The following is a 23,130-nucleotide window of genomic DNA, read 5'->3' as shown; positions in this document are numbered from 1 at the left end:
TTTACCTTTTACTATCGAGTAATGCAAGTTTGTTGATGGATATCCGATTTAATTTCCCATGTCTAACCTCACCTACAAGCCTCATAAACAAAAAAATTGATTAATGTTCATCACTGTAAGGCTAAAGCATAATCGATTAAGGTTGATTTCAAATACAGGGCAAAATCGCTTTGCAATCACTCATACAAATCGATTAAGGTTGATTTCAATTACAACACACCACACTCAAAATTGACTCATAAAAATCCTATATTGGTTAATCAAAACCTTTGACAGATGAGACGAAACCCTATTTACATTATACTAAATCAAAACCAAATTCAGAGATTTCAATACCCTAAATCGATGAAACATCGATGAAACAAAGGAGATGAGATTACCTTTATCTTTGTTCGCCGGAGATGAGATTTGCGAGCCAGCCGAGATAGAGGAGACGAGGAGATCTCTTGAAGAGGAGCTGGGGAGCTTGGCAAGACAGCGGAGACAGAGGAGACGAGGAACTTGGCGAGACAGCGGAGACAGAGGAGACGAGGAGATCGCCGTTTCGAAGAAAGGAGATCACTTGCGAGACAGAACAAGAAACACCGTTGAGATGAGATCGCCGTTTCGAAGAAAGGAGATGAGATCGTCACAATATCGAAGAAAGGGGGAGCAATCGCCGTTTCGCCGTTTGGGAGAGAACAACAACAAACCCTAACTCGACAATATCGAAGAAAATGAAACGAGAGATGCCAAGAAAAAAATTCCAATCCAAATCGGCCACGTCACACAAGAACAACCCAAAAAACAGTTCTACAATAAGATCCATTAAACTGATCTAAGCCCAATTTATATTTATGACTGTTTTAAGACACTTTTGATCTGTGAGTTAACAAGTCTTTGAACTTGTTTATTATCTCTTTGTGTTTTTTTCTTTTTCTTTCATAAAGTCAGTCCTATTGTGCATGAAGTACTAAATAACCATGATTTAACAAATGGAAGAGATACAATAAGATTTAGGACATGCCATTTTGAATTCTCATTTCTATGAGTTTATCCAAGTTGGATCAATTGAAGAGAAAGATTCAAAAATCAGAGTGCATAATCCTTTGGTTAATCGTCTTCTGCCAACTCTATTGTACAATTGCATCTTAGGATTTAAAAAAAAAATTGATAAAAGGATTATGCACTGATTTTTCAAATCTTTCTCTTCAAAGTAATGAATTCTCAAATCATGATCAACGTTTTATAAAGTACTGAATTCTCAAAATCAATAGAAGAATTATGAAAGGATTATGCATTCTGGATCAACGTTGATCAAATAATTGAGATACCAAATAATTGAGATGCCAAGTGCCAACTAGCGTTTAATTATCCTACTTAACCTAAACAGATGTTTACTGATTTCTCCATAGACTACATAGTTTAAATTCTTTGGTACGTAAACTTTTGGGGACACGAAATACGTGAATGCGAAATGTAACTCTCCCTCTCCTTTTGTTTTTTTGTTTTGTCTTGTTTATGAATGTCTCGGTCAATGCAGGAAAGCAGTTTAGAAGAGAAGACGATGGAACGGTGTCGTTTTCTTCAATCATGGTTAGATGCCATGTGACGCCTTATTAGAGCCGTCAAGACTTTTATAGAATAACTCTTCTAATGATTTTGAGTATTAATTACTTTAAAACACTTTGATCAAATAATTCAGATGCCAACTAGTGATTGACCAGAATCTTTTTTACTTAGCCGAAACTTGGTTTTTTAGTGGTTTCTCTAGAACTGCAAAGTTTTAAATATTCGGTATGTAAACTAATTAAGATGAGTCACCAGACTCATCGCATACTGCCACATCTCTCTAGTTGGACGTCTTAACGAACCCTAATGATATTAGACTTTTTAGCTTGTCGTACTCTAAACGATAATTATATATCTACCATAGGAACCTTTATAGTTTAAATTTAGTTGGATAATCAACACAAAACTAATCATCTAGCTAGTTTTAATATTCAACCCACGCGAGAACACAAATATATATATGTAGCAATGATTAACGTATTGTCATCATTGTTGTACCCACGATTGGTCATCTCGGATAATAGGTAAGGGGTCTAGGCCGGACACACTGAACGGACCAAGAACGTAGCATTGATCGGCCCATCAAGTCCAAAGAGAAGGCTGGAACGCGGAGAGGCGTCCCACGAGTCAGCTTGGAGTTCGGACTCGGTCAAAGATTCCCACATTTAATCGAATTGATTAGGATGCGAGATTGGCGTAGAGATTTAATTAGGCATTGATTGTGTGTAATCAGCTAGTATAAATACATAAGGGGGGTCATTGTACTGGGGATGAAAAATTTTTTACACTCAAGCAATAATATACACTTTTAAACACTTAAAAACTCTCAGTTTAGTTCGGAACTCTAATGGTGGTGAGCTCCTCCACTCGTAAAACACTTTGGAAGGAGAGTTCTGGTTTCAATTCTCACAATCATGTATATTGGCATTCACTAGTCCTTGATGTAAGATCTCTTAACAAACTCTGTTTTCTAACATTTTTCTAATACTAAAAATATCCACAGACTATTTCATACTAAAGACTTTGATAACATATTTAATGTGAAAACTGGATATTTTAAATGTGAAAACCGGATATATTCATAATATGGTCGAACCACCATTTAAAGTGTGGATGATAGAAAATTACTACAATCATGTATTTTCACATAATGTGTATGTGACAGTCTTATATAAACTACAAAAGAGTTCTCGTGTCAAAAATTAAACTCCAAATTAAATAATTTTTCGTCTAATTCGTACAAATTTATGGTTAGTTTTCGGAAATTTATCTACTGATAGCTACTAACTTATTTTACAATTATAATAAAATCTTGAATGAAAACTGCTTACTTATGATTAAAATAATCCGCAGTTGGCATTACAGTGACATGCGTTATCGCTTTGTTCCTGTTTGTTTATCCTTTTTAGTATTATCTATGGGAGAATTTATCACTTAAAAAAAACAATAAAACAAAACATTATTAACTCAATTATTGACAATATTACAGCATCAAGGAACATGTTCGTGACCGCGACGCCCGATTTATTCCATTAATATAACCTTCTTACAAGTTTGTTTTATTGTGCATCGATCACTTTTAATAATTTTAAAAAGAAAAAACACTTTTAAAATTAATTGTCCCCAATAAAACAATCAGGATTAAATATTGTAGTCTTAACGACAATTGAAATAAGGTCTAATACTAAATGATAGTATTATTGGTACAATATCATTACAATGTGATTGTTTACACTTTTTAAATGACATGGGTTTCCATATTTAACTTCATCTTAGCTTGCTAAGACTTTTACGCACCAATGGTTCTAGTTTTTCATCGTCCCGAGTTTGAAGAAACTACATCCTCGGTCCAGAACTTCTTGTACAAAAAGTTAGAACTATTTTTAAGACTAAACAATTCCTATATGTTGTAATATAACGAAATATTCAATAATCTCTTTGTGTATGGCTAAGGTGTTAACTGACTACCCACTAGATTGATTTTTTTCTCCTTCTTAATTCAGTCTTATCCTATAATAGTTCCAATAATTTCACAATTGCAAGTAACTTATATATAAATGAATTCATTAGTTAACTATGACAAGTCAACTTTCGAATCATATTCCACGTTGTAAAGTTAAATTTTAAGGTAGATACTAATCATACTAGTAAAATGAAATAAGATGAGTTCTTCTTCTTGTCACTTCTCGATTTTGTTTTAAGTAGTTGGTGAGAAGTGGTAAACTTGGTAACATGCCATTGAGTTGTCAAAGATAAGCATGTATACGTACGGTTATTATAAAAAAAAACGTATACCATACTGCATACATATGTATAGTGTATACACACATAGATATCGTAGTATTATATATAAATGAGAATTACCAACATCGGCAATTTTTTTTTTATAAATGTAAATTAATTTGTTGTTCTCTTATGCATGATCCGTTTGCAATTAAAAGCCAGAGTATTGTAATATATACACACCTTGCAGTGACCAATTTAATACATTTAAAGAAAAAACAATCACCGTCTCGACCAATATAGACCACTACAATACAGCCAATTTATGGATTAACTTGACCGTTTTACACACATATGACATATATATATGTATATATAGAAAATTAAAATAATAACTCAAAGCCTCACTTTAGCCCCCTCTCAAATTGTCAATATCTAGATGGAGTGTTACATCCACATTTCCTAACAGTTTCTACTCCCTATTTTAATATGGCTAGGGATTTCTTTAATATATCATTCAACAGATCATCATCAGAATAATCATCAAATAATTTTTCTATTGAAGTGGCTAGCCCAAATTGTACGATACCTTTCAATTTAAACTTCTCTTTCTATCTACTATATAAAGAGACTCTCTAACAACTCTGAAGTATGAGACAACTAATTGAATTAAACCATGGAGAAGAATACTGCCCAAACCCTCTTCTCCATATTTTCTCTTCTTCTCCTTTCTTCATGTGTCTCTGCTCAGCTCCGAACAGGTTTCTACCAGAGGTCATGTCCCAACGTCGAAAACATCGTTCGTAACGCGGTCCGTCAGAAATTCCAGCAGACTTTCGTCACCGCTCCGGCCACTCTCCGCCTCTTCTTCCACGATTGCTTCGTTCGCGTACGTTACAATTTCTATAAATATATATCATAGGTGCAAAACTAGTTTTTGAAAATAATCGATCGCGATGATATTTTCTTACAATAAAAAATTTTATTGATCGAAAATCTACAAAAAAAAACGTGTGAATTAAGAGTCTTAAATGTTTATCTTTCTATATATATCATTTTCTAACAAAATATTATAGTTACTTACGTACTTATATTTTAATATGAATGTTTAGGGATGTGATGCGTCAATAATGTTAGCATCACCGTCTGAGAGAGACCATCCAGATGACATGTCACTGGCCGGAGACGGATTCGACACGGTGATAAAGGCGAAGCAAGCCGTTGAAAGAGATCCTAACTGCCGCAACAAAGTCTCATGTGCTGACATTTTGGCTCTCGCCACTCGTGAAGTCGTGGTTTTGGTAATTAATATATATATTTTTCTTTATTACATTAACTTAATTTATATTCCTCTCTTTTTCCCTTTTATATCATATATAATGTCAGTCCGAGTCCGAGGTATTGAAAATTCGGTTTTGTTATATATCGTTTTCAGTTTTATTGTGAAAAAGCTAATCATTTTATTTAAAATATAAGAAGCATGGTACGAGTTAACTAGTAAAGTAATGTTAATTTGATATCAGTTGACACCTTTTTATTGGCAGCTTGTGAATATTATTCTATACAAGTACAAGTAATAACAGGTCATATATATAGTACCCAAAAAAAAGGGTATCATTATATAACAAGATAACTAAATAAATAAAAAATTGCAGACCGGAGGACCAAGCTACCCGGTGGAGCTAGGGAGGAGAGATGGCAGATTATCAACAAAAGCCAGCGTTCAAAAGCAACTGCCTCAACCCGGTTTTAACCTAAACCAGCTTAACTCAATGTTCAGCCGTCACGGTCTCTCTCAAACCGACATGATCGCCCTCTCAGGTACCAAACCGAACGAACTAAACCGATTATACTTTTTTTTGGTAGTATACTTGTTATTATTATGATATAGTATTAATGTTATTGTATTATTCAGGAGCGCATACTATCGGATTCGCACATTGTGGGAAATTCTCAAAGCGTATTTACAATTTCAGCCCTAGAACACGTATTGATCCAAGTATTAACAGTCAATACGCACTTCAACTCCGACAAATGTGCCCGATCGGGGTCGACCCACGAATCGCTATCAACATGGATCCCGTCAGCCCACGTACTTTCGACAATGCTTACTTCAAGAATCTCCAACAAGGAAGGGGTTTGTTTACGTCAGACCAAGTCTTGTTCACGGACCAACGTTCTAGAGCTACGGTTAACTCGTTTGCCAACAGTGAAGGAGCTTTTAGACAAGCTTTTATCTCGGCCATCACAAAATTGGGTCGGGTTGGTGTTAAGACTGGTAATGCTGGTGAGATTCGAAGAGATTGTTCACGTGTCAATTAGAGGTGTTTTGACGTTTTTTTTCTTTTTTTCTTTTCGGGTTTCTTTCTTTTATTCATTAAGAGGATTTGTTTTTATTTTGTTAAATAAACGTTAAGTTCTTATTGTTAATAATGAGTCCAAAAGTGTTCATGAAAAACTACAATTAATAAGATGGATTTATTTCGCTTTTCTTCTTCTTTTGTTTTATGGTTATATCTGACATTATTATATGGTCTCTATGGATGAAAAAAAAAATCAGGCATTTTGAGCTATAGATAATAAGGGTAATCAGATCTTTCGATGTCTCAAATTAAATCATAATTTCACAATTTTCCTAAGTAAATCAGTGAAAAAAATGATGGCCAAAACCCAAAACAATCAAAGTCGAAAAAATTGATACATTGTTTGTTTGTTTGTGTTAAGATATAGGGGAACAAACAATTCATTTTACTGCATACTTCGACATTTATACAGGATTTGCAACGAGAAATTGCCAAGTTAGTCCTGATAAACTTAATCATATAAGTCAGTCCTCTTTATTTTGTTCTTTCACATAAACTGTTTAATGCATAAATACTTTTGTGTCGTTGTCACCTTCACTGGACTTATTGATTTGTTGTATTCTTAATGAAGACGCCCATAATCTTAGCCCAAAGAAAAAGTACTAAATACAAATTTTGTCTCGGCTAGCTTCTTCGTTCTTTAATTACAACGACCTGTGTTTTCAAACTCGAACCGATTTCGCTAGTCAGACTCAGACTGGTAAAGTGGTAAGTCTGCGACTTGGTCGATTCAGTTATATTCTAGAAGTCCAGACTTATATGTTTCTCTTAAATCTGATAAAAGTTTATGATCGGATCAAAAATGTAAACTTCTTATTTGGTTGACATGTTTGATACGAAAATATTCAATCAATATAGACTGGGCTCATAATTTAGTAGGCCTAACATCAATGCATAACGATGAATTAGCTAATGACCGTTAACATTTGTTTGTTTAGATAACTGACCATGAACATTTACCCTCCCTCAACATCTTTTACTCTTTTATATACTTAAATAATTGTTAGTTGGTGATAGTTTCTTTAAACGTCAAGCCTAGTAGCCTACTTGCATGTGGACCAATGGACCGACCTAACAGAAGAGAAAATAAATCTTTTTTGTTTTTCACTAACGCAGAGTATCCAAAATCTCAAATTTGTTTTTTTCGTACACTTTTGAGTTCCTTTTATGGCAAAACAATAAAATATGATGTTCCTTTACTCTCTGTAAAATTAAACGAGTTAGTATTTGAAAACCAGAATACAAAGAAGAAAAAACAAAAAACAAAAGATGTGAAGGAGGATGAGACTCGTAGTTGCAGTTTCTACCAAATACAAGAAAATCTTTACTGCGTTTTCCCTGTCCTCTTCTTAAATTTTTATCACATTATTTGTACTGCAAAATAGTTATAATTTTATATAAAGATTCCTGCCAATAGTTTGACATTATTTTCGTTTTTAATTATTTCGGAACATAATATGATGTCTCCAAACTAATGCTCTACGCTTTTTGTTTTAGTTACATACATATACACGGTATGTTTTATTAACAAAGCCAGAAATATAAACGTGGTTGTGTTACAAAGAGCTCCATTAGAAAAATCTTTAATAAACGAAGAATACAGATCGTTAAGCGACTAATCTTATAATGTCAAATTTGAAATAGACTTGCATTGTGGAATTCACCGGTGAGAGTACAAAATGGTTGACACAAAAATGTGGCTGAATTTTATATTTGTTTCTTGTCCTGAAAAGAGAATGGTAACTTTGTCTTTTTTAGTTTTTGTTTTTGCTCATAGTTTTTTTTTATATATATATCTTATTATAATTTACGTTAGAATCGGTGACAAATGATAAAATAAAAAAGTATACCGATCAAAATTAGTATGAAGTCAGCATTCTTTTACTTTTTTTTTTTTTTTTTTTTGGGCAACCAAGTCAGCATTCTTTTACATATTTTGTTATTTGTTCTATTTTACAAATATATAACCACGCATATCATTCTTATATGTAGCTTCCTCGATCTATAAGATAACCTTTATACATAAACCTTTTCTTTTCCTATAAAAAAAAACTTTATACATAAACCTCTACATTTTACATTACAGGCGAGGTTTTTTTTGTTTCTCTATCAGTAACGAAGATTTTGTAGAAGAAAGCTTTAAAGTGAGTGCACGTGGGGACACAATTTGTGAAAATAGCTCCAAATTAAGAATAGAAACAAAACACGCGAATTCAAACCCACATGAGATGTGTCCCTCCCAAGTCCCAAATCCCAATCCAAGCCATATCTTTCCTCCTCTATCTGGGTCCGTTTTTTCTTTTAATTATTATTATTGCTTACACATTTTTATTTCAGTTTAAACTATTAAAAAAAAAAGCTTATATGTAAGAGAAAACAAAATTGAAGAACAGCACGAACAAGTCATAACATGCCATCTACGATATTCGATAGATATCTCTCCACAGGCTTTGTACAAATTTTTCTGACACTTCTGTACGATTTCTTTGTGGTTCATTCAGACAAAATAGTTCTATATATTTTTATATTATTGGCATTAATTGTTTGTATTCATTGTTTTTTTTTATTGTTTGACATAAAGATACAATTGAATAATTACGAATTTGTTTTTTTTACCTATAGCTTGATTGTGTGATTGGCAAGAGTTACACATTTAATTCTGTCATTTTTTCAACGTGGATTGTTAAAATAGTCAAAGGTGGACACAAACCATTAAGCAAAAATCCAAAGAAAGTTCTATGATTATATGCATTATTTGTTCAATGTCTACTATAGGTGTGAATATCTAGTATCTAGTGGTAAATTTGGTATGCACATCTACTAGGTTTGAATCTCATTTACTTTCTCGTCTTAGATTGATATCATTTACTGTATTTTGTTTTCAACTAGAACATATTCATCTACCTTTTTATCTATCTATGTCATATTATTAAACTAATATTAGTATGATTTCAGTATTATATATGTATTTGAATGAAAGAAACTATAAACTGCATGTAGATGGTTAGCATTATTAATACATGTTTTCCACGTTTGATCAAAGATTATGAGATTGCATTAATATAGTATAAGAGAAAACATCACATACTAACAAAAATAAGAAGCAATTTCCTTGCTACATTAATTGATAATCTACTAACCCTTGACTTATTTTTTGTGTGGTAGGACGAAGAACACAACAAAACCAAGAAACAGACAATTTAGTTTTTGCTGTTAGCATCAAAAGCTAGTAACGTGTATATTGCATATGTTAATCACTATAGATTAAGAGACAACTTGTAATGTCCCAACCGCCCATGTTTAGTAGTTATAGATATTTTCTGGATTATATATATTATAAATAATAATTCGGTATATACGTTAAAATAAAAACAAATGAGTAATGCGCAGACTTTCATATCATTTCAAAAGTTACCTTTTCTGTCAACATAAATTATATTTATCAATTTTATAAATCTTATACGGAAAATATCTTATTTCAAACCTGAAAATGCCAATCATGATTAGAATTTAAAATCAGAAAAAAAAAATTATGTATAACCCAATTAATGACAACACGTTTGTTTATATATCTTAACTTATATATATACGTTAAGAAATTTGGGTCTACGCCGTATTAATTGCACTGGCAAGTATAAAATACGAATTTGGAAATGTTTTGAAGTTTTACAGTATAGATGACCAAAAAAACCTACCACTATATTATTGACCAAAATTATTTGTTACCATCTGTATTGAAAGCTTGAAAAAAGTAGTGGATAGTGAAACCAAATTCATCACATGCAGCTTTAAAGGAAAATGTTCAGATGAAGGAGATCTATAATGTGGTTGTATTGGTAGAAATGACATAGATTCATCAAATTAATTAGGAGATTGACTCAAAGGACACACACATGTATTAATATATATACACAAAGTGTGTGTGTGAGAGAGATAGAGAGATAGAGAGAGAGGTTTTAAGAAGGAGGAACATGTGAAGGCATTAAGAGAAGGTGGGGTTTTGTATTGATGTCTTGTTCTTGGAATGGAGCCACATGGTAAGAGGGTCGCTCAAAGCACCTCTTTAGGGGTAGTTGTGATGCAGCCAAATTAGAGCTCTTGCATGTGACTCCATGTGTTTTTTCTTCCCTCACCCATTATTATTCCCGAATTCTTTCCTTCTTTTTCTCCATAAATATACTTTCTTTTATATAATTAACTTCATGTAATTAATCTTATATAAATTTAACCTGATTTTTAATGAAAATAATATCTTATACAAAAACATGAATATTAGATGAAAATTCGAATTCCGTTGTTTTTAAAATACTTTTTTTTTTCGTTTCAAAAAAGATTATTACTACGGACTACCACTATCATCAAATTATCCTATTGTGTTTTGTAGTTAAAAAGAAAAATAATTTCCAAACATATTACCTTATATATATGTCTACAAAGAAAATTAACTTCAAAATAAGTTCTACAACATTACTTATACACCATCAAGCTTTGTCATATACAAACAAAAATAGGACCCACTCTTCTCTTTCTCTATCTCGCTCATATTCAAAGTTTGCTATATATGCAAGTTTCTCCCTTGTAGACTTTCCTTTGCAGCAAAAATAATTTCTCATATGGAGAGGCAAATCATAAACAAGAAGAAACGAGTATTTTCTCTTGAACCAAACAAGAACCCTAGTGAAGTTTTCACGAGGAAATACACAAGCCACTTGGTTCCTGCACTCAAGAAGCTCAACATGAACAAGAACTCTTCAAAACAAACGGTGAAGCATGAAGTAGACATGGCTTTGGCTTTGTCGGCTCAAGAATTTGCATGGAGCCGTTTCTTGCTAGAGAAGCTATCTTCCTCAACGAATCCAACCACTACTAGTAGTTCTTCTTCCAATCAAGTTCGGATTCTAGAAAGATCCGATAAAGAAGGAGAAATAAAGGAGAAGCTGAGCGAATTGCAGAAGCTTTTGCCAGGTGGAGAAGTGATGAATGTAGAAGAAATGTTGAGTGAGATTGGTACCTACATTAAATGTCTTGAGTTGCAGACGATTGCTCTTAAGTCCATTGTTCAAGAAACTACCTGACTCTTAGTTTCAGTGTGTAACTTATAATTTGTTTCATGGTTTGTCCTTGAACTAAATTAAAATCATGCGTGTGGGTGTGTGTTTTCTCTCGTTTTTTCTTCAAGAACAAGAGCATGTCTCATAGTGGTTTTCTTTTTCTTTTCTAGCTTTCTTGATTAATCAATTATGGTTCTGGAAATATACCATACATGACCGTTAATACATCTTATAAGTTATAAAAATCGATCCAAAATCTGAATAAACATTATATATTGTCGGTTATAGTGTCAAATAGACGATGTGTTGGCAAATCAAATTCTTATATTTTGTCTTCTGTTTTTTCCTTATTTTATTATTGTAGTGTTGTGTGAAAATCTCCAAACTTTAATATTCTAATCATTTAAGCTGACAAAATTTGTTGTATATCTAATTATAAATTGTCCCTGTATTGTTTTTCTCCTTGAGTCAAGACATATGAATTTTCAATCTAGAACAAAAACCATATATATATGACCAAAACGATTTGTTAACAGCAATAGTAACAAGAAGTAAAAAAACGCAAAAGAGACTAATATATATTACTTCTGAGTATGGATAGAAAAAGTCGAAATTATTTAGATATGTAAAAAGGAGGAAAGTCCGATGACATAGTGTAACTATGCATGTCATAACTTTGAAGTCATCATCCAAATCTTTGCACGTGTCTTGCAGTCACTCGCACCTATACAAATCTCTATTTCTCTTAAAGATTCTAGCCGTACTACTACTACACAACTTGTCTCATGTCATGTTTTTTAATGGAATTGTAAATGGTTTCAGTGTAAAAGAAAAAAAAGAAAAACAGAAAAAAAAAACTTATTTTTGGATCATTTCTACTTCTTTTCATCAACTAACTTTTCCAGTTAAAATTGCAAATTGTTTGTTGTCCCAAGATAGTTACATATCATTAAGGTCCACAGTTATTGTTTCTTTTGGCATTGTTTACAAAGTAATTAAGCCAATAAAAACTGGAATACGTAAAAAGAAGAAGATTAAGATTACATAGGCCCATGGAATACGAGCAAAGAAGAGAGTGTTTACATGTGCCAAGTGCCAAAACACAAAGGCATTGCCTTGTTTCTTTATAAGAGCAAATTTTGCAAAAGTACAGATCTGAGAATCATGTGGAGTACAGATTTGAGAATCATGTGGAGAAACAAGAACACCTAACAATGAGATTCGGGAAGAGTTACGGCAATAAACAAAGTTCTCTCCCTATGTAAATAAAAATCATAAGAGGAGGTGAAGAAGAAAAAAAGAAGAAGAAGACAAAATAGGAGAAGAAGATCAATCATGTTTGGTTTTTTTTATGTGACTACACAGTGTAGTGACTTGGAGTTTCAATGTCCAAACCCTTTAGCTTCACTACTGATTCCACATGTCCCTTGAGTGTGTGCAGCTCCCTAAGCCTGTTTAACATATAAACAATCCAGTTAGCGTTTAACTCCAACAAAAGAAAATGTTTAGATCAAAAGAATAGGGTGTGGTCTGTTTTATTACCTAGCGATCTCAGCTCTTCTCTTAGCTTGCTCTGCGATCTCAGACAATTCTCTGTAACTTCCTTTCTCAGGGAAGGTGTTATCAGCTTCCTTTGGCTGCAAACCGTGAAGTGTCCTCTGAGCATGTGCCCATTGAGCCTCTCTCTCTTCTTTTCCGTAATCTTTCTTCATTGTGAAAGCCGTCTTGTTCTCAAACAAGTTGAGCCACGCCTTTCCACTCAAGATGTATCGAATGGCAAACTTGAAAACGTCCAATGGGAAGTATGTGACAATACTGTATAGCCAGATCACACCAGCCCATCCCCATCCAATACCCCTAATCTTTGCAAATTGCCAGTTGGCATAAACCGCAATCAAAGTAGCAATCTGCATTTGGAAGAACAAATGGATTTAACATGTGTTTTTTTGAGAACCTTTATACCCAATAGAAATCACTTAAAATGCGGATTCCAATTGATCTTACCAATTGTGCAATGAGGAAAGCAATCATCAGTAACGCCCCAGGACGTTCAACAAATGACCAACTTCTTGATCTCGTGACGAAGATCAAAGCTTGACTAATGATACTAACTTGTAGGTACACCGCACCCATTAGCTCGTGGTTATTGTCCCTAATGGACCTCACACCAAATGTGTCCTGTAAAATCCAAAGTGAAACGAACGTTAACCAAGAGGAAATATAATCACCAGTACCTAAGCAAAAATTTATGGAAAGATAATTAATTAGCTCAATTGTACGTACCGAGAAAAAGTCAGTCTTGTGCGCCGCCCAGAAGAAAATAACGGTCATGATGGCCTGGTAGCCTCCTAGAACGACTCCAGTAGCAAAAATTTCTCTAAGTTTCCAGCTATCAGGTGTGGGAGATGGCTTAACTCTGTCCTTTGAGATTGTCATGATGGTACCTATAAGATTAAGACATGATACCGTTAGATATAAGTAAACTGTTACGGAAAGACTACTATCTTGAGGTTTATACAAAAGGACAGAGACTGCTTACCATCGTTAAGAATGGCAATGATCAGAACCATGAAGGCTGAGAAGTCAAATTCCCATATCAAAGCAATAAGCATGAATCCAAACTGCAGAAAGTTACAACACAATATGATCAACAAAATAATAATTTAAGACAAAAACCAACAAATGACAGAACTCTAGGAGTTATTTGCGTACCACAATACGGATTGTGATTGAAACTGCATAAATCTGTAATAGGAGAGAAAAAAAAAGAACAGAGTCATTAGTTTCAGTTCCCAGCAAGCAAGTGGTTGAATAAAATTATGAATGAAAAATAGGAGAAGACGCACAGTGTAGTTCTTCATTCTCTGGAAGATAGCCCTGCTGGTGAGAACGGCGCTGATAATAACGCTGAGTCCAGGCTCAGTGAGGACGATATCTGAAGCACCCCGAGCAGCATCTGTAGCATCAGCCACAGCGATACCAATATCGGCTTTCTTTAGAGCTGGGGCATCATTGACACCATCACCAGTCATTCCAACAATGTGCTTCCTCTCCTGCAACTTTTTCACAATTTCGTATTTGTGCTCTGCAATAATAAAGAAAGAGGCTTAGATCTAACATAACCACCATTCGGATGAACATATAGTGAGGTTTATAATACAAAACAATAAAGAAGCAAATAGTAACCTGGGAAGACTCCGGCAAATCCGTCAGCCTTCTCGATCAACTCCTCAACAGGAATGGATGCAAGGTTGGCATCCTTGTGGGTACCAAGAAGAGCCGAAGATGGATACATGTTTGTTCCCATTCCAAGTCTGCGACCGGTTTCCTTACCAATAGCAAGTTGGTCACCTGGCCACATACGTCGTCCAAGAGAATGTTAGGGGAAATGGTTAAGGTGTATAGCACAACAAGATGAATGGATGAGCAAATTTACCAGTGATCATCTTGACATTAACACCAAGATTCAAAGCCCTTCGAATGGTTTCAGCACTGTCATGTCTTGGGGGATCAAAAAGTGGCAACAGACCAACAAATTCCCATGGAGCACCTGGGCTTTCCTTGGTTTTTTCTGGCACCACCTAAAAGGAGAAATAAGAACACGATTAGACATTTGTTTCCACGCAAAAAAAAAGAAAAAGAAAAACAAAAGAAGACTGAAACTATTGAGTATCAATGTCAAACAATTACCTGGCGAGCAACAGCCAACGACCTAAGACCACGCTCGGCATACTTGTCAATAATGGAGAGCACCTTCTTGCTAAGGTCATTGCTGGCTTTGGCAAGTTCAAGGATCTGTTTGGGAAATCAAATTAGTACAAAGAAGAAGGATAAAAACAAAAGACATTTGTTGGTAGGGTTGAAGATCCATTACCTGCTCAGGAGCACCTTTACTGACTCTGTGCCAGTTACCACTGCCGTCGATGTAAGTCAAAGCAGTTCTCTTATCCACAGGGTTGAATGGAAGGAAGTGAATTTCCCTGATTCCAGCTCTAGCCTGTGAAAAAATCCCAAATTAACATAAGAATTTGTTTCTTGGAGGCTGACTAAAATGTAATTCGAACCGGAAAAGAGTTATACCTCCTTTGGATCGGCAAGCATCCCAACCATGGCTGCATCAATGGCATCCTGGTTTTCAACCCTGGAAGCCATAGCTGCAAACAATAGGACTTGGTCTTTCTCCACACCCTTGCAGAAAACCTCAACCAAGTTTCTGTCCACGCTCAATTTATTGAGAGTTAGTGTCCCGGTTTTGTCACTGCACAGGACATCCATACCTGCCATCTCTTCGATGGCAGTCATACGCTTGGTGATGGCACCTTGTTGAGACAACCTGTGAGACCCAATAGCCATAGTCACGGACAAGACCGTGGGCATAGCAATGGGGATACCACCGATCAAAAGGACCAAAAGGTTATCAATTCCATCTCTGTACTTTCGGCGTTGAATAGGGTACATGACGATGATCTCAATCACCATACCGATAGCAATGGAACAGATACAGAAGTTTCCAATGGCTGTAAGAACCTTCTGGAAATGTCCAACTTGGTTTGTGCTGTCCACAAGATGAGCAGCTTTACCAAAGAAGGTGTGAACCCCTGTGGCAATAACAACCGCCTCGATTTCTCCTTGTTTGCATGTTGAACCAGAGAAAACTTCTTGGCCCGGGTGCTTGGTGACAGGAAGGGACTCTCCAGTTAGAGCAGATTGGTCAACCTTTAAAGGATCACCTTCAAGTAGACGGGCATCAGCAGGGATAATGTCTCCCAATTTGATGCTAACAATATCTCCTGGGACAAGAATAGCAGCTTCTTGTTCACTCCATTTTCCATCCCTAAGAACCTGAAACATCACAAAAAGAACAAAAACATTAGCTCTAGAGAATTTCGGAAAGTTCTGTACAACTTCTTCTTAGCATTCATTCTCTTATCATTTATTTACCTTGGTTTTAGGAGCTAGACCAGCCATAAGAGCAGCAGCAGCATTACCGGCATTGTTTTCTTCGATAAAACTGATGGTAGAGTTGATAACCAACAGACAGATGATACCGACAAAGTCCTGCCAATCCGGAGGCCTACCATCACCGTTGGCCAAAGCAATAGCCATGATTGCAGCCATTTCCATGACCCATGAAAGGGGATTCCACATAAACCCCAAAAACTTCAGAAGTTTGCTTTCCTGTCAATTATCATTGTACAAATCACCAGAGACATTCAGTAACACACTAAAAGGAGACAAAGGTAATATTGTTATATCTGAAGGCAACAACTGCAAATAGTTCAAACCTTTTTCTCTTCGAGCTTGTTGGGACCAAAGATCTGAATCCTGTCCTCCCCTTCCTGCGTTGTCAATCCTTCCCTTGAACATTTTAGCTGCTGGAAAACTTCCTCAATCGGAATTTTTTCCTGAAAAAAAAAAATCAAAAAACACAAATCCGATCAGATAAACCAAATTCAAGTAACTCAAAACATTCACATACACAGAACAGTTTCTGAAATCATCAAAAAGAGAAACCTTTTGTTAAGTAAAAACAAAGAACTAGATGGCTCTATCAACTCAGTTCATTATAACCTTTAACAAAAAAAAAAAAAAAAAACTCAGTTCATTATAAGAATCGTTGGTAAAAGATCCTATCGTTGACTAGTTCGGTAAAAGTAAAAGATTCGGCAGAGGGGGAAACTGCGGTGGTGAGGTGGGGACCACCACCACCACCGACCAACGTGATTGCGACGTTTAACACACGCGCCGCGAGAGTCCCACACTACCCGGCGGCAAAATCGATGCTTGGTCGCTTTAAACACAGTCCAAGACATGTAAAAGTTGCATTTAAAAAAAATAAAAAGCTTTACTTTATTTAGTGCCCCAAGAAAATTCACAAAGTTACGTCTGCACAAAAGATGTGTTCTTTTTTTTTTGTTCGTTGTTGGTTTCTTAAAGACAAAGAAGTTGAACGTACCACGGAAAGGTACATAACCCCAAAACCAACAACCAAAAAAAAACTAAACTTCTTGTTTAAAAAGATAGAAGATTAAAATCATAATGATCTTCTAAATAACATCAAATCAGTTCTTACGAGTTTGCTGTCACAATCCAAAAAAAAAAAAAAAAAAAAACAAAGACAAAAAAAAAGTTGTACAAGTAGGATTGGACTTTATTGAGATGTAGCTAGCTCCACCACTGATATAAACAAAAAAAAAAAAAAAAAAAAAACTCTGTTTCTTTCTTATCTGTCTTCTATGCTATATCACATGCTTAGATCTACTTTATTTTTTTCTCTTATGAACAAACTCTACATGTTACTCCAAACGTTACCTAAAACAACCCCTAATTAAGTATTAAATCTCCCCAGATTTTTCAATTTAATAATTAGTCAAATGTACATATTAACAAAAAACGAGCCTTTTCCGGGAAAAAAAATCTCCAACGTAATGAGAGAAAAATAAGTAAAGCAAAAGACTCAAAGCCCACCAAGAGTACAGATCTATTCTCTCATTCAAGCAAATCACCGAACAGTTTATGAGCATCATGATTAAAATCTAAAAACAGAGTTATAAAAAAAAAAATGGTATACCAGATCAACAGTCTCGTTCTTAATATCCTCGAGACTCGACATCTCTCTCTCCTTTTTCACTGACGGCGAATTCAGTACTTCAAAAAACGACAGCTTTCACCACCGTTTCACTCGATCATACGTACTCCGGCGAATGAGAGAGAGAGAAGAGAGAGATTAGGTGGTTCTGTTCTGTTGGCAGAGTCGATACGAGTCCCTTCTATATTTATAACCAATCTTTAAAACGACGACGCTCTCCGTTGTTTTGGTTCTTTCTTTGTGGGTCTCATTTAGCAACTTAGCCTTGTATATTTGTTACCCTTTTTTATTCAAATTTTATTTTATTTTGTTGCCTCTTTAAGTTCTCCTTAACCCTTTGACCGTTGATTAATTATTATTAACCTTCTTTATTATCAAACTAGAATCATATAATTGTGGGTCCTATACTCACTAAAATTATGGACTAAGTTTCTTTTTCCTAATTTTTTCCACCGTTTATAATCTTCTATAATTGTTTTTTTTTTTTGTTTAGTTTGAGATATATATTTTTCTAATGTTTGTAGTTTGAAAAAAGGGACTCTGCTAAGGAGGAGATAAGTATAGTATATAAGTGAAAATTTAATTTGGAGTGATCTCTTTACTTTTTTAATTACAAAGATCATAGACTTTTTTTGGTGTTTTGTATTTTCTTCCTTATGAAAAAAAAAAAACAAAAAAATCAATTATATGAGGAAAGAAATATTTGGGGGAGGTGTTTACACTGCTTAAGATTTTATTTTAAAATTTTTGACAAAAGCAACATACTACTTGCTGCGCTTAGCCTGTCCTCTTCTTCATAGAGTTTTTTTTTTTTTTTTCTCATGCCACCTATTAGGTTATTTATATCATGACAAGATATTTTATTCTGAACATTTCAACTTATGTAATATTTAAAAACAAAAATCGTTTTCTAAATGGTTTAGTTAGGTTCGTATGTTCTAATTTGGTTTTCCTGTAAGCAGCAATAATGGGTTACTTCGATATCGTTTTCAACCATAAGATCTTAAAAATCACTTGTCAATGACTTTCAAATCTTGAGAACTTTGACATAAGTTATTTTAGCAAAAACTATATGAAGCAGGTGATCTAATAAGAAGAAACAAGTTTGTTCAATTATCCATTTATGTGAATGGGAAATCAATTAGGGAGATATAACTAACTAATATAGCTAGAACATGGTACTCAAATATGTCGGATTCTGCATTGACTCGGAATCAACTTGGATGGGTTGGTTTTACAAGTCTTTATTGAGATTTGTGGAATAATTTAATTTTATACTACTATAGTTATATATATTTGTGGCCCTAAACGGTGGTGATATAATGAAAATATTGGCCCTTCCAAGGTGCCTCATGGCAAGGTCAGCAAAAGGGAACGATGTCACATGTTAATAATTGAAATATGAATACCATACCATAGTGTTTTTATTAAATTTGTTCCCTATGAATATATACTGAGAAATTGACTTTTGATTGCGATGGGTCCCTCTCAATAATACAAGTTCCTCATTTCCAACTCCTTTACGTTTTTACTTTTTTTTTTTCTGTATATTCATGTTCTTTAATTTTGTCAAGAGATTATTATTCTTCTAAATGTTACGACATATCAAAAAAAAAAAAAATATGTTACGACATATGATAAACACAGACTTCTTTGTTTTTTTTCCAAATAACATGATTTCTTTTTTGCATATTATTAAAAGAAATGATACGATGCTATCCTATAACATAATTATCAAACTACTTATTTACAGTTTGCCACAACATTTCTTATTTTTTGGTTATTTAGTAAATAATTTCACTATTTATTTAACTTTGCATCTAAATGAATCTTAACTAAATTCACTTCCAAACAAAATTAAAATATTATATATAAATATATTATCGTCTAGTTGACTTAAGTGACTCTTACAACATATTTTAAAACTTATCATTTCATATATAAAAAAAGAGGCAAATTTTGTTTTGTTTATGTACACTATACATATTTCATGTTTGTAATAAAATCTGAATAGCCAGATATCATATATATATATATATATATATTGTAATTACTAAATTATTCCTAAATAATCACGGACTAATTAACACTCGCAATTAAGGTACAGGACCAAAAGCCCCCATTTTGTTGATGATCTCTTTGATACAGAATGTGTAATCATTCGTTTTCAAAAGTTGCCCTTTCATTTGAGTTAAAAGTCTTAAGTTTGACTTGGTATATTCTCCTCTCTTCGTTTTGTCTTCCACTATTTACAACCTGCACTGAAACTAAAAAATGAAATTTCTTTTGTATTTATGCTAGAGCTTGACTTCATTATATAATACTTATTTAGATATAGATCTCTATTATGTAACAACGTGTATAGCCGATTATTTGTCTAAACTCCAGAACCTCTCTAGATAATCTTTATGATTAACCTCATACATAATCATGGAACCCATATTCTAATCTACGGTAGTAATGATTCCAAAAAAAAATAAGGAAACTTATAAGTAAGTACTTACTGTGAAAATTATTTGATTCAAATGATTACCAGAAGACAGCGTAGACTATGAGCTTGCAATCACGCTTGTCAATTAAATCACTGTAAATATGTATTTATTTAGGGCATTGGAAAAACATTTTTGGATGTTCTTAGAGTAAAAATATTATGAAAATAATATAAAATCATTAGTTTAGATTTTTTGTTAAGAAGTTGGTTATCGAGAGAACATGTTTAAAATCATAAGATTTAATAATATAATAATCTTAAATATATTATAATTTTAAAAACTTTAAAAAATAATATTGAAATTGCAAACTTAAAAAACTTATACTAAAATTCAAAATACAATACCAAATTTTTATGAAACAAAAAAATATTAAAGATATAAATAAAAAAACAAACAAACATATTACAATTTTAAAAACTTTAAAAAATAACATTTAAATTGCAAACTTAAAAAACTTATATTAAAATTGAAAATACAATACTAAATGTTTATAAAACAAAAAAACATTAAAGATATAAATAAATAAAAACAAACAAAACTTCCTCCAAACAAATAAATGTTTTCTCCTTTGCAAAACATTGTATTTGTTCACGAGTTGCCACGTCACCCAAGAACCGGCCCAAAATCAGTTCTACATCAAGAACCAACAACATGTTTTTCACGTACAGTTCTCTATATTTTGATTTTAAAAAGGTTTAGAACACCCAAAGTGTTCCATGGCTTACAAATTTATTTACGATAAATGTTTCTATTTTCCAAAATTATACTATTTGAAAGAAAATCACTTTGCATTTGACATTTTTTCATCAAATATATATAAAAAAATTCGCCAACTCCCAGGGATATCACTATCGTGAGTGCGATGTTAAAACTGTTTTATTATAGTATTATGTAATATATGGGTCGGGATTTCATACGAAATATTCTTCTATAAAAAGAAAAACATATATAGCACACATCTTTTGACGTATTAATTGGAGGAGTAAATAAGAATCTGATTAGAACGTACGGTCATAAAGAAAAAAAGAAGATACATATCGGTTTCATCATTGACTTGACATCTCGTTTTCCTTTTGTCTTTTCATCTTTTCTAATTTTACAAACGATTATATATATTATATGAATCATATCATTATGCTTAATAATAGGCATATAAAACAATATCATTAATCTGAAATTGAATTAATATATGTACTTTTAATGATAATAATGTTTTAAAGAAATGGGCAGAAATTTTTATAGGAAATCTTCAAAGATAAATTTATCAGGTATATATATATGTAGAACAGTACAACAAATTCAGATATAGATAGATGTTTTTATTTTAATGATTTTGTTCAGAAAGTAAACATCATATTTAGACGTACCCAGAAAATCCTGCACCATGTACGGCCTCACATGCCGTCCTGCGACGCGAGATAAGCCTAAAAGGTTAGTTGCTTGTTCCCTTTTTATCTTTGTCTTTCTTTTTCTTTTTTTTTCTAATATTATCTGCTCAGGAAAATATGAACGTGAATTTTTTTCAATAAAGCCAATCTCTTGGATCAAGAAATTCCAAAACCCTTATACATTTGTTTATGAAGATTTTTTATATAAAAAGTTAACATTTATTTTCTCTGAAACCGCATTGGTCAAGTGACATGAGTATTTTACATAAAGACATTCCTTAAATTTAAAGTCACTGAATTTATAATTATAAAAATACACTTATCTCTCTTTGCACTTGATTTCTCTGTTGTTTGAACTTTTCTTTATTAAAAATGTCATTATTCATATAGAATCAAATAAATTTTGAGGTAACTTATGGCACAAAAAACTTATGGCATGTTGAACTTGGACCCAACATTTCTAGCCGTTACATGCAACAAAAGTAAATATATATTTAATATGTTTGGGATCAATGCAAACAATAACTTACTCTGAAATATTGTCGAGGGAAATTTGGATTTTATTTTTATACTCCAGAAACAAAAACTGTACTTGTCTACAAAATTTAAATTATATTTGTTCGTTTTTTACTCATTTTATACTTTTAACTATTCAAATTTCACATATTATTAAAATTATATTGTATGATTACAGTATCATCATATATTATGAAGTTTTCTCTTGTAAACATTTAAAAATTTTAAATGCTAGCTAAAATTTTAGCTAAAAACTTATTCAAAAAACATTTAATAAATTTTAGCTAGCATTCCGGGAATAGTACATATCCCATAACATTTCAATTTTGTTTTCGTCAATTCCTAAATACATAATTTTTAGACGGGTGAAATGACTTCAGTACAATGGTAAATGGTAATTCCTCAATGCACAAGGCACCATCATACCAGGGATGGAGTCTCGTTTCTTATGAATATAGGAATTTGGCTAATGAATTGACTTATTGTGACCTAATCATTAAAAAAAATAAAAAAAATAAAAAAAAATAAAAAAAAAAACCTTCGTTGGCGGAGATGTCTTATTGTCAAAATTAGCAGGCGCATGTGTCCATTTGGATTACGAAATCAGCTTTAATTACCAGTTGATACCAAAAGGGTGACAACTCTTTTTCAACGTTCCTATCAGTAAAGAAAGAGAAAAAATATATATAGGCATTATTAATTTTTAAGTTTAAAAGTTATACTAATCAGTCTAATCGTAGTAAGGCATGAGTCTTCTCTATGGTGAATTTATGATCAGTTAATTAATAATTTGGTCTACTATTAAGTATTAAGTATTACTAGGTCCAGTTTCTATATTCCGCTAGAGATTCTAACGCCGTGAATTTATCATTTGTAAAATAACCGGCGTGATTTTGGCATTGGATGCCGTGTTGAGTTTTAAATGAGAGAACAAGTTGTGGTGATGAGTGGTGAGTG

At 33.1% G+C, this 23,130-nt stretch overlaps 2 protein-coding genes and 1 pseudogene across 5 annotated transcripts; 2 read left to right on the top strand and 1 right to left on the bottom strand.

The window, feature by feature from the left end:
• Nucleotides 1–4,167: 4,167 nt before the first annotated feature.
• On the top strand, nt 4,168–6,262 carry LOC104721841 (peroxidase 45). The gene is made up of 4 exons (XM_010439907.3): nt 4,168–4,663; nt 4,887–5,075; nt 5,430–5,595; nt 5,690–6,262. Exons 1-4 carry the CDS (start codon nt 4,451–4,453, stop codon nt 6,094–6,096), a joined length of 975 nt encoding a protein of 324 aa, XP_010438209.1. The 5' UTR covers nt 4,168–4,450; the 3' UTR covers nt 6,097–6,262.
• A 4,398-nt stretch (nt 6,263–10,660) lies between these two features.
• LOC104721840 (transcription factor bHLH146 pseudogene) lies at nt 10,661–11,483 on the top strand (annotated as a pseudogene). The gene has a single exon (XR_015570691.1). The product of XR_015570691.1 is annotated as a transcription factor bHLH146 pseudogene (transcript).
• A 798-nt stretch (nt 11,484–12,281) lies between these two features.
• LOC104721839 (ATPase 2, plasma membrane-type) lies at nt 12,282–18,120 on the bottom strand. Of its 3 annotated transcripts, none has more exons than XM_019232943.2 (15): nt 17,760–18,120; nt 16,474–16,593; nt 16,130–16,366; nt 15,269–16,030; nt 15,063–15,185; nt 14,879–14,983; nt 14,625–14,769; nt 14,375–14,539; nt 14,035–14,273; nt 13,901–13,933; nt 13,728–13,809; nt 13,472–13,632; nt 13,193–13,366; nt 12,731–13,095; nt 12,282–12,639 (listed from the first exon to the last, which is right to left on the bottom strand). In XM_019232943.2, exons 1-15 carry the CDS (start codon nt 17,799–17,801, stop codon nt 12,546–12,548), a joined length of 2,847 nt encoding a protein of 948 aa, XP_019088488.2. In that variant the 5' UTR covers nt 17,802–18,120; the 3' UTR covers nt 12,282–12,545. The 3 variants fall into 3 exon arrangements, with proteins under 3 accessions (XP_019088488.2, XP_087327453.1, XP_087327452.1); XM_087471327.1 differs by lacking the exon at nt 17,760–18,120 and adding an exon at nt 16,703–17,564; XM_087471326.1 differs by having other exon boundaries at nt 13,193–13,632; nt 17,760–18,026.
• Between the last annotated feature and the right edge of the window lie 5,010 nt (nt 18,121–23,130).

Source organism: Camelina sativa, chromosome 11, assembly GCF_030686135.1.
Source record: "Camelina sativa cultivar CO46 ecotype springtype chromosome 11, ASM3068613v1".
NCBI classification, from domain to species: domain Eukaryota; kingdom Viridiplantae; phylum Streptophyta; class Magnoliopsida; order Brassicales; family Brassicaceae; genus Camelina; species Camelina sativa.
The sequence above is the reverse complement of the archived record's forward strand: the minus strand, read 5'-3'. Positions and strand labels throughout refer to the sequence as shown.